The 12,140-nt window shown below is 42.0% G+C and overlaps 1 protein-coding gene across 1 annotated transcript in view; it reads left to right on the top strand.

Annotated features, from left to right (window-relative positions):
• DNAH3 (dynein axonemal heavy chain 3) overlaps positions 1 to 6,553 on the top strand; it is a 211,421-nt gene extending 204,868 nt beyond the window's left edge. Inside the window, exons 59-61 of the mRNA XM_049788146.1 lie at positions 2,625 to 2,829; positions 3,821 to 3,958; positions 6,200 to 6,553. Coding sequence (XP_049644103.1) covers positions 2,625 to 2,829; positions 3,821 to 3,958; positions 6,200 to 6,553 — 697 coding nt within the window. The remainder of the gene's footprint in view (positions 1 to 2,624; positions 2,830 to 3,820; positions 3,959 to 6,199) is intronic.
• Positions 6,554 to 12,140: the final 5,587 nt, after the last annotated feature.

Here is a 12,140-nt window from a genome sequence, read left to right as displayed (position 1 = left end):
AGAGATAGCACAGTGGCGTTTGCCTTGCAAACAGCCGATCCAGGACCAAAGGTGGTTGGTTCGAATTCCGGTGTCCCATATGGTCCCCCGTGCCTGCCAGGAGCTATTTCTGAGCAGACAGCCAGGAGTAACCCCTGAGCACCGCCGGGTGTGGCCCCCCCCCCCAAAAAAAAATAAAAATAAAAAACAAAAACAGGTGAATTCCCACAAGGCTTGGCTAAAGGACCCAACAAAGAAGTCAGAGAGAGAAGCAGGCAATGTTGATGGCTCCAGGGGCCCTGGCGCTGTCATTTCGCTAGTATATACCTCATAATTTGTCAAAAGAAACAACCTTGGCAATAGGGATCAAAACTCTTTTTTGGTTTTTTGTTTTTGGGTCACACCCGGCAGTGCTCAGGGGTTACTCCTGGCTCTGTGCTCAGAATTCACTCTTGGCAGGCTCAGGGAACCATATGGGATGCCAGGAATAGAACCCAGGTCCATCCTGGGTCTGCAGCGTGCAAGGCAAATGCCCTACTGCTGTGCTATCTCTCCAGCCCCCTATATATATATATATATATATATATATATATATATATATATATATATATATATATATATATATATATATATATATATACATTTTTTTTTTGGTTTTGGGGCCACATGCAGTGATGCTCAGGGGTTACTCCTGGCTATGCGCTCAGAAATTGCTCCTGGCTTGGGGGACCATATGGGATGCTGGGGGATTGAATCGCAGTTCATCCTAGACTAGCGCTGGCAAGGGGATGCCTTATCACTCTGCGCCACTGATCCAGCCCCCCAGTGTATATTCTTTTTTGGGGGGGGGCTTTGGGCCACACCTGTTTGATGCTCAGGGGTTACTCCTGGCTAAGTGCTCAGAAATTGCCCCTGGCTTGGGGGGACCATATGGGACGCCGGGGGATCGAACCTCGGTTCTTCTTTGGCTAGCGCTTGCAAGGCAGACATCTTACCTCTAGCGCCACCTCGCCAGTCCCCCCAGTGTATATTCTTGATAGAAAAGTCATAAAAGAAAAATATCAATCACCCATGATATCTCATCAACTATAATTTTCTAAATATTTCCAAAATTTTTCTATGTGCAAACATTTTTTGTGTGTGTGGTTTTTGGGTCACACCCGGCAGTGCTCAGGGGATACTCCTGGCTCCATGCTCAGAAATTGCTCCTGGCAGGCACGGGGTACCATATGGGATGCCAGGATTTGAACCGATGACCTTCTGCATGAAAGGCAAACGCCTTACCTCTATGCTATCTTTCCGGCCCCTGTGCAAACATTTTTAATTGAGTACTATGTTAACTATTTTATAGTCTGTTTTTCTCTCAGTAACCATGCAACATTTTCCCAATTCATTAGAGGCCAAAACCATCTCTCTTAATGACCACAATGTGCTGTTATATATTTAACTGTTCCCTATTGATGAAACATAATTTCTAGCTTGTTATTTTAACTCCCTGGAACAGCCATCCAAGTCAATATTTAGAGAAATTTTTAATGATTTTCTTGCTAAAAGGAGTTGTTCTCAATCAAAGTGCAAAGGCACAGTTTTTTTTTTTTCTTTGTTTTTGGTTTTTGGGTCACACCCGATGACACTCAGAGGTTACTGGTTCTGAGTTCAGAAATTGCTCCTATGGGGCTGGAGAGATAGCATGGAGGTAAGGTGTTTGCCTTTCATGCAGGTCGGTGGTTCAAATCCTGGCATCCCATATGGTCTCCTGTGCCTGCCAGGAGCGATTTCTGAGCATAGAGCCAGGAATAACCCCTGAGCACTGCCGGGTGTGACCCAAAAAAGCCAAAAAAGCCAAAAAAAAAAAAAAAAAAAAAAGAAAGAAAAAAAGAAATAAAGAAATCACCCCTGGCTCGGGGGACACATAGCAGTAGGCGTTTGCCTTGCACAATGTAGACCCAGGATGGACCTGGGTTCTATTCCCGGCATCCCATATGCAATGCAGACCCAGGATGGACCTGGGTTCTATTCCCAGCATCCCATATGGTTCCCCGAGCCTGCCAGAAGTGAATTCTGAGGACAAAGCCAGGAATAACCTCTGAGCGCTGCCGGGTGTGGCCCCCAATAAAAGGTTAAAAAAAAAAGAATATACGTTGATTTTCTTACTTTTCAAAAAGAGGTGGTATCATAAAAAATATGAGACTTAAAAGGGCTGACACAGGGGCCAGAGAGATAGTATGGAGGTAAAGCATTTCCCTGGCACGCAGAAGGTCAGTGGCTCAAATCCTGGCATCCCATATGGTCCCCTGAGTCTGCCAGGAGCGATTTCTGAGCATAGAGCCAGGAGTAACCCCTGAGTGCTGCCATGTGTGACCCAAAACAAAACAAAACAAAAAAAAAAAGGGCCTATACGATAGCACAGTGGTAGGGCATTTGCCTTGCTTGTAGCCGACCCGGGACAGACCCAGGTTTGATCTGGCATCCGAGATGGTTTTCTGAGCCTGCCAGGAGTGATTTCTGAGCCCAAAGCCAGGAGTATCTCCCGAGCCCCACCGGGTGTGCTCCCTCCCTCCCTCCCAAAAGAAGAAGAGACCTACAATCATTCCTACTTGGGTGACCACGAGAAAGTCACAGAGCTGGTTTGTTTGTTCTTACAGGCTGACCAAAGTGGTTCGCAGGAGCCTCATTGATACTGGCCGAGCCATCAAAGGGCAAGTCCTGATGTCTTCAGAACTAGAGGAAGTCTTTAGTAGCATGATCGTGGGCAAAGTGCCAGGCATGTGGATGTCCAAGTCCTACCCATCTCTCAAGCCCCTAGGAGGCTATGTGGCTGACCTGCTGGCCCGCCTAGTCTTCTTCCAGGTATCTGGGAAGCAGGGAAGTTGGGTGGTACCTGGACTGCTCACTCAGAGGGAGAGGAAATCCAGAGCTAATGCACAGCCAGGCAGTATCCTGGATAAAGGCTGAAGGATTCAACCTTCTCAGAGTGGAAGTCAGAAAGGATACAGAAGTAGAAATTAGAATTAAAGTCACAATGTTGGCTCCTGGGTTAGATTTGGCTGATAAATATTATTGGTTTGATACCTTGAAAATTAAACTTGTTCTGAGCTAATAATTCTGTAACTGTGAATTGTTATACATAAAAATCTCTGTTTGTGGGGCCAGAGATAGCATGGAGGTAAGGCGTTTGCCTTTCATGCAGAAGGTCATTAGTTTGAATCCCAGCATCCCATATGGTCCCCGGAGCCTGCCAGGAGCAATTTCTGAGCATGGAGCCAGGAGTAAGCCCTGAGCACTGCCTGATTTGTGACCCAAAAACAAACGAACAAAATCTCTCTGTTTTTTAAAAAAGGAGAACCCTAAATGATTTCTTATATGCATTCCTACATGGCAGTTATTGTTAGTAGTGAATGATTTGCTCAATGTAGTTGAATAACATATATTTTATTGTAATCCCTATGGATACCAGATTGTACTGTGCTTTAAAAAAATAGAAATATTTCCACTTCTATTTCAAAGGTCAATAGGTAAGTATAAGCTAAATCAAAACAAAGTTATTTACCTCAAGAGAAATTTTGTTTTTATTTTGTTATTTGGGGGGAGGGGCTATATCTGGTGGTGCTTAGGGCTTATTCCTGGATCTGTACTCAGTGCTTACTCTTGGTAGGGATCCGGGAACCATAAGTGGTACGAGGGATGGAATTCTAGTCAGTTGTATGCAAGTCTATTCCTTACCAATTTCTCTTGGTCCTGAGAGAAATACTTCTTTCTGAGGCCTATTTATGTTACTTGCCTTTGATTGAACTCTCTGATGTGATGTTGATTGTGAATTTTTCATTCTTTGTCTCACCAGGAATGGATTGACAATGGACCCCCTGTGGTCTTTTGGATCTCTGGATTCTACTTCACACAGTCTTTTCTGACCGGTGTGTCTCAGAATTATTCCCGGAAATATACCATCCCCATTGACCACATCGGATTTGAGTTTGAGGTAGGAGTGCTTTGGGTTAGACCAACTCCAAAGACTACCTGAGACAAGTTAATAAGTTCAAACATTTGGAAATGTCAAGGCCTGAATGCTTTTCAAATGACAAAAATGCTCTGATCATGTCTTAAAGTAGTTCCAAATACTTTTTAGATAACTACTTTATATCCTTTATTTTAAACTATTGTTAGATAACCCAAAACTTTATCTCTATATCTAAAAGAAAAATTTTCCAAAAGAAAACTGACACCATTATACCAAGATAAATGACAACCATGCACACACTGTTAAAGATGGCAGACTTTTTATTTTTAGTAAAGTCAAAGGAAGGACCAGAAGTATCACCTTGTTCGTATATGGAAATAAATATGATGGACTGTTATATAAAACACAGTAGAATTTTAAAGTTTATGGAAAAAAATTGAGAAAATTCTAGTTCAGAAACTTCAAATTGGTTGCCCTATGACCTATGTTTTATTTTTTTGAATTTTATTTATTTATTTATTTATTGGTTGTTGGGTCACATCTAGGGGTGCTCAGGGGTTACTCCTGGCTCTGCACTCAGAAATCACCCTGGCAGGCTGAGGGACTATATGGGATGCTGGGAATCAAACTGAGTCCCTCTTGGGTTGGCCGAATGCAAGTCATTTGCCCTACTGCTGTGCTATCTCTCTGGCCCCTGCCCTAGGTTTTAATTTAGTTTATGAGGGCCGGGCGGTGGCGCTAGAGGTAAGGTGTGTCTGCCTAGCCAGTGCTAGCCTAGGACGGACCGCGGTTCGATCCCCTGGTGTCCCATATGGTCCCCCAAGCCAGGAGCGACTTCTGAGCGCATAGCCAGGAGTAACCCCTGAGCGTCACCGGGTGTGGCCCAAAAACCAAAAAAAAAAAAAAAAAAAATTTAGTTTATGAGTTAACTTAATTTAATGGTCCCTTGAAGACATTGTTAAGCAAAAGTCAATGCAATAAGAATTGAGATATGGGGCAGTAACGATAGCACAGCAGGCAGGGAGTTTGCCTTATACTTGGCTGGCCCGGGTTCGATCTCCGGCGTCCTATATGGTCCTGTGAGCACCACCAGGAATGACCCGTGAGCACAGAGCCAGGACAACCAATGCCAATTGTGCTAAACATTGGGGGGAGGGGGGAAGCAAGAATTACCTTTCTTTGTAGAAATGACTATGTACTTAGAAATATCAGAAACTGTAAAACACACCTACCAGGATAGATGGATTTGATTTGTTTTTGTGTGTTTGGGCCACACCCGGTGGTGCTCAAGTGTTACTCCTGGCTCAGAAATCACTCCTGTTCAGAAATCACTCCAGCAGGAGGGGTGGGGGGAGGATCAGGATGGAATGCCAGAGATCAAACTCTGGTAAAAACACCCTACCAGTTATGCTATCATTCTGGCTTCTGTTTTGTTTTTATTTTGGGGCACAACCAATGGTGCTCAGAGATTACTCCTGACTGTGCACTCAGAAATTTCTCCTGGTGGATTTAGAGGACCATATAAGATGCTAGAGATTGAACCTGAATGGCCACAAATGCCCTACCCACTGTACTCGGACTTATAAATGGAATAATTTTAATGTGATTGGATATGAGCAAATATATAAAATTTGAGCAATAAGTGCTTAGAGTAAAATTGGAACAAACATTCTATTCGCTTAAAAAAACTGGAAAATACTCATTGTAAGAGTGATTTTAAACAAATTGTGAACTCTGGTTCACCTTAATTTCTATCCCTCTTATTCCCCTACACAAGATCCATTTTTTGCGTTTACCTGAAGAAATGAATCTAACATCTCTATGGTATGCTGAGCTGGTTTGTATCAGTTCACCAGAACCAGTTAAAGCTAATTGTTAATACACAGACTGAAATTGATAACCTGAGGCATTTTTATGCACTCAAAACTAACAAAAATGCAAATAAAGATTTTGTTTCTCCTTGCAATGAATTGTTTTTAAAATATTTTTAATTACTTACTTTCAAAAGGAGAATTATACAAAGCCACCCAACATAGTTACAATTAATGTGTCTTTCTCGCCCTACTTTAAACTCATCATATATTAGAGCAGAACATTCAAATCAAACCTGACCTGTGCATGACATTTTTAGGAATACAAACATTTTCACAGAGGCTGCAGTGTCCTGAGAAAGTTGAGGTGGTACTTTTCCCATCTCTGACTACTGTCCCAGTTAAGAAAATGGCCAGAAAGGGAACTCACTCACAACTTCCTGTCTTCTAGGTAACCACGGAAGAATCGATCATGGAGAGCAACCCAGAAGATGGGGCCTATATAAAAGGACTCTTCTTAGAAGGTGCTCGTTGGGACAGGATAACTATGCAGATTGAGGAATCTTTCCCCAAAATCCTCTACGACTCTTTACCTGTCATTTGGCTGAAACCTGGCGATAGTTCTACTTTTACTCACAAGAACACTTATGTGTGTCCAGTCTACAAAACAAGTGCCCGCAGAGGCATCCTCTCCACCACAGGTCACTCCACCAACTATGTTCTCTCCATTGAGCTCCCCACATACAGGCCTGAGAGGCACTGGATAAACCGAGGGGTAGCCTCATTGTGTCAGCTGGATAACTGACAGAAAATAAAAGACATTTATCTCATGGTTTCCCAAAACCTAGCTCTCTTTTTTTGGTTTGTTTTGGGACCACAGTCAGCAGTGCTCAGGGACTTGTGGTACCAGGGGTTATACCTGAGGCATCTGCATGGAAACCCTGTATTGCAGTCATTTGAGCCAGTTCTCTGCTCCCACTGGTGTGATATAATAGTGAAGATATTGACAACATATTAATAAATCACTTTCTGTGATCAAGGAATATCAGAACAGCCCTATAAAGTAGTTATAATCACTCTTATTTTAGGACTACAGAAAGCATAGCATTAAAAAAAGTCAGTTATTAAAATATAATCTTTTACTCTGGAAAATAACTGGATGTTGAATGGAGATAAAGTGATATGCATAGTATCCCTTATCAATAGTAAAAACTACAGTGTCTAAAAGGAAAAAATAGGTGTGTGTGGGTGAGAGAGAGAGAGAGAGAGAGAGAGAGAGAGAGAGAGAGAGAGAGAGAGAGAGAGAGAAGAGAGAGAGGAGTTAAATATCTGCAGAGGCAGAAAGTAGGGTAAGGGGGAAGGGAATCTAGGTACACTGGTGGTGGGAAATGTTCACAGATGAAGGATTATGTATATTATAAGACTGAAACTCAATCATAAACAATTTGTAATTAGTGTTTAAATAAAAGGAAAAATTAAAATAAAAATAAGTAAAATATGGATAGTCTTTATTTTTTTGGTTTTTGGGTCACACCTGGCAGCGCTCAGGGTCTAATTCTAGCTCCACACTCAGAAATCTCTACTGGCAGACTAAGGGAACCATATGGGATGCTGGGATTCAAACCACCATCCATCTGCATGCAAGGCAAAAGCCCTATCTTCATGCTATCTCTCCGGCCCCAAAATATAGTCTTTTAGATTTGAATATAGGCAGTGGAACTCTAACTGGGACTTATAATTGTTTACTAATTTTCATTCTGATTATTTTTCCCTGATCATTCTTCTATAATTGTCACTGATTTTCAATTATTTCTTTTAGTCTTTCCACATGGGTTAATATCCGAACCTCACTGATACTGAGAGATTTGAACCCCTTTTAAAGTTTTTTTTTTGTTTTTGGTTTTTGGGCCACACCTGGTGGTGCTCAGGGGTTACTCCTGGCTGTCTGCTCAGAAATAGCTCCTGGCAGGCACGGGGGACCATATGGGACACTGGGATTCGAACCAACCACCTTTGGTCCTGGATCGGCTGCTTGCAAGGCAAATGTCGCTGTGCTATCTCTCCGGGCTCCCTTTTAAAGTTATTTTATTTCTTGATATATTTAAAATGCAATCTATAGATGCTAGATACCTCATCATTGCCACTTTAAAGATGCAGAAATGAAGACTTAAAAAAATAACTAGCTCTGAGTTCTACAGATGTTTAAGGATATATGAGGTCCAAAATAGTCACCTGTGCAAAATTCCATGTCAACAAGCCAAGATTTAATACTTACACTTCAACATTTCCTAGACACAACCTTTAAAGAGCAAACATATTTTTCGTAGTGAATACTAATGAGGTAATTAGCCCAGTAAATCCCCTTCCCATCATAACATAATGTTTACTGAACACTTTAATAGTTTCCTTCTCTCCTTCGATACCTTCATCTCATCTCACCATCTTTTTTTCCTAGGAAAGCCTTTTATTTGGGGGCCACTTTCATCTGTACCTAGTATCAGTCTAAAACTCCTGGCACCACACCAAACTGCTGAGCTGTCTTTTCTACCCCAGACTTTGTTTTGCTGTTTGTTTTGGGACCCTATCAACTGGATTCCAGCTTTCCATTTTGTGTCTCTTTGGAGTTCCTTTTGTTTTTGTTTTTGTTTTGTTTTGTTTTGGTTTTTGGGTCACACCTGGCGGTGCTCAGGGGTTACTCCTGGCTATCTGCTCAGAAATAGCTCCTGGCAGGCACGGGGGACCATATGGGACACCGGGATTCGAACCAACCACCTTTGGTCCTGGATCGGCTGCTTGTAAGGCAAATGCCGCTGTGCTCTCTCTCCGGGCCCTGGAGTTCCTTTCTACTTGCTAGACAAGACACTACCGGATATATATTTTTTTATTTCTGTTCTTAGGCCACACCCAGAAAAACTCAGGTTATTCCTACTCTACACTCAGGAATTACTTTTGGTGGCCTTTGAGGACCAAGTGGAATCCCAAAGATAGAACTTGGGTTGGCCACATGCAAGGCAAATGCCCTACTTAATGTACTATTTATGAATTGAGCCAATTACACATTTTATGATTGAATTTAAATTTCAACTGGGGATTGAAGAGCTTTTCTACCAGCCCACACACTGGTCCTCGAAGAGGGTGGCATGAATTTGTTTCGGTGTGAGTTACACCAATTTCTGCTCCTTACTCTGATTTAGCTCAGGGATCACTCCTGGTGGGGCTTGAGAGACGATATGCAGTGCCAAGGATTGAACATAGGTCAGTTGTGTGCAAGTCAGTTGCCTTACCAGATGTTTTATCTCCCCAATTCCAAGAGCCACTATTTGTTGCCTGCCTACAGTGTGCCATGAATCATTCATGATGGCTGTGATTGTTTCCCCACTTGGGTTTCAGGAAAATTCATTTGCCTGTGATCACCCAGATCTTCAGCCAATTTCAGTTGTGATGTTTGGTTCTATAATTCATGCTTTTCTATCACTCATTATATCCCTGCTGAGGTCTTGACTGACTAGTAGTTTAGAATCAGAGATGTGATCTCAACCAAGCTTCTTTAAGAAGTTTCTAGAGGGCCCGGAGAGATAGCACAGCGTCGGCGGCGGCGTTTGCCTTGCAAGCAGCCGATCCAGGACCAAAGGTGGTTGGTTAGAATCCCAGTGTCCCATATGGTCCCATGACTGCCAGGAGCTATTTCTGAGCAGCCAGCCAGGAGTAACCTGAGCACCGCCGGGTGTGGCCCAAAAACCAAAAAAAAAAAAAAGAAGTTTCTAGAAGGGCCTAAGCAATAGCAGAGTGGGTAGGGCATTGGCCGACCTGAGTTTGATCTTCAATGGTTCCAAAAATGGTTCCCAGAGCCTGCCAGGAATGATTGCTGAATGCAGAGCCAGGAATAACCCTTGACATAGCCGGGTGTGGTCCCCCAAAAAACAAAACAAAAATCTTTAGATGATTATGGTCATTCCAAAGCCAGCTAGAAAACTGTAATAAAGAAAAAAATTAAATTATTCAAATGCTTCTCAGCCAACTCATGTAGCTCTTTTAGTAACTTTTCATGACATTCAATTGGTCAACTCATAGTTGAGCAAAGATATAAGGCACTTTGAGAATCAATATTTCTGGATTGTCTTTGACTCTTCACTAGAAGTCCTTCCCCACCCTTCCCATTCCTGTCCCATCTGGTATGTTTATAAACCAAATAAACTTATCAATCTCATTTCTTCATGAGAACTTGGAGGTAGTCAATTTTTTTGTTTTATTTTCAACTGACATATGTTTTTGCTTTTGGGCCACACCCAGTGGTTCTCAAGGGTTATTCCTGGCTCTGTGCTCAGAAATCACTCCTGGCAGGTTCGGGACCATTTGGAATGTCAGGAATCAAACCCAGGTCCATCCCAGGCTAGCTGCGTACAAGGCAAATGCCCTGCTGCTGTGCTATTGCTTGGCCCCTTAATTGGCATTTTATTTTTATTTTGGGGTTTTTGGGTCACACCTGGAGGTGCTCAGGAAGACCATGTGGGATGCTGAGGATCAAACCTGTGTCAGCTACTTGCAAGGCAAAATGCCCTACCCACTGTGCTATATCGTGCCAGCCCGAGGTGATCAAATTTTGTCTGAAAACCTGAATTCTGAGATCTAAGTGATCCTAGAGTTTAAAAGCAAAAGAGGGATTCTTCATATTTTTGTCAGAGGTAATGAAATAGTAAGATGTCCCTCTCTTTCAGCTCGAAGTACGGTAGATAGCTGAAGTTTAAGAGATATAGATCAAGAGATATCTCTTAAATTCGAGAAATAAAAACTTTTTTTTTGCCACACCCAGTGATGCTCAAAGTGACTCTTGGCTATGTGTTCAGAAATTGCTCCTGGCTTATATGGGATGCTGGGGGGATCAAATCGTGGTCCATCCTAGGCTAGTGCACGCAGGCGCCTTACCACTCCAGCCCTGAGATAACATTTTTCTACCCAATGGCAAAAAGAAAATCAGAATCACTGGAATTCTTGGATCATAATATTCCAAGACCCTTAAGTGAAATGAAGAAATCAGAATCCCAATCTCTGAACCTGGGACTGGTTAGGTAAATCAGTGTAAGCAGTTAAGGCAGTGAGGACAGAACAACTCAATTTCAATTTGTTATCTAATTTCAGTTTAACCGATAGCTGAGGGGGGTAGGACTGCAAGAAATTTATCTTCCTTTTTGTTGTTTTGTTTTGGGGCCACACCTGGCAGCGCTCAGGTCAGCCGCATGCAAGGCAAACACCACCAGGTGTGAACCAAAACCAAACAAAAAACATGCTGAGGGAAGCAGGGACTGACTGACTCAGTGGGGAAGGGACAGAATGTTTCCTTACAATAGATTCATATTTTTTGCAGATTAAAAAATTTCTTCTATTTTGAAAATAAAGATGGCCCTAAACTTGAGGTCAATTTCTACAGGGCCCAGTGTGGTCATTATTAAGCCCCTGGGAAAGAGCAGTATGTTCTTCAGAAATCCCAGGGTTAGCGGCTGAAAGTCCTGGGTAGAAACTGCCAGAAGTCAGTTGCTGAGCAGCTGCCTTTCCTATAAATAGCGTAGCAGATAACATCAAACAAACCTGTCACCAAGTTACTACTTGCTCTTGAAACATCTGGCTGGTGAGTAAATAAGTCTTTCCTCGCTTAGAGAAGAAAAATTTCATTGAAAGGGGACACAGGGAAGATAAGACTGTAAAACTGAAGACAAATATTTATATATATTTTATATATATATATATATATTCAGAAACTGGGGAGGCAAAGGTCTTGTAAATGAAATAGGTAAAACAAGTCATTGACAATTATGTATTTATGTAATAGCATATTGCATCTTTGCAAAGAAAACTGGGCATATAAAATCCACATCTCAATAACATTCCTGGCAGATGATAGAGGCAATAAAATGTAGAAATTACAGAAACCATATTTAAACAAGGAAAAAGGCAAGAATACTATGGTATCCAATAAACCTTGTATCTCTGCTTTGCTTTTTAGTGTTACTGCTTTGGTGGAAGTCAGTTCTCTGTTAGGTTACACCTTATTTTACCTAAAACAAAGGTCATCCCTGGTTCCTTTATATGTTTGTTTACAACTTGGATTTACCCCCCAAAAGAAATTGTCTTACTTGTAAACCTGGGTTACTGGCTCAAGATAGCCTAAGCATCTGTCTTTACTGCACCACTCTAATAAATACAGCAATTCTAGCAGGCAGCTGGCTCTCCATATGAGGTAGAAGATTGTCAAACTAAATGTGTTTCACCCTCAGCCTGGTTTAGATTATTTCTAAATAATGTGCAACCTTGCTCCAAACTCGTTCACCTGGTATTGGAGATACAACATGTGGGGTGATTTTACAGTCTTCATTCCAAGCAGGAGCTTAGGAAAACTG

Source organism: Suncus etruscus, chromosome 15 (assembly GCF_024139225.1).
Source record: "Suncus etruscus isolate mSunEtr1 chromosome 15, mSunEtr1.pri.cur, whole genome shotgun sequence".
Lineage (NCBI taxonomy): Eukaryota > Metazoa > Chordata > Mammalia > Eulipotyphla > Soricidae > Suncus > Suncus etruscus.
The sequence above is the reverse complement of the archived record's forward strand: the minus strand, read 5'-3'. Positions and strand labels throughout refer to the sequence as shown.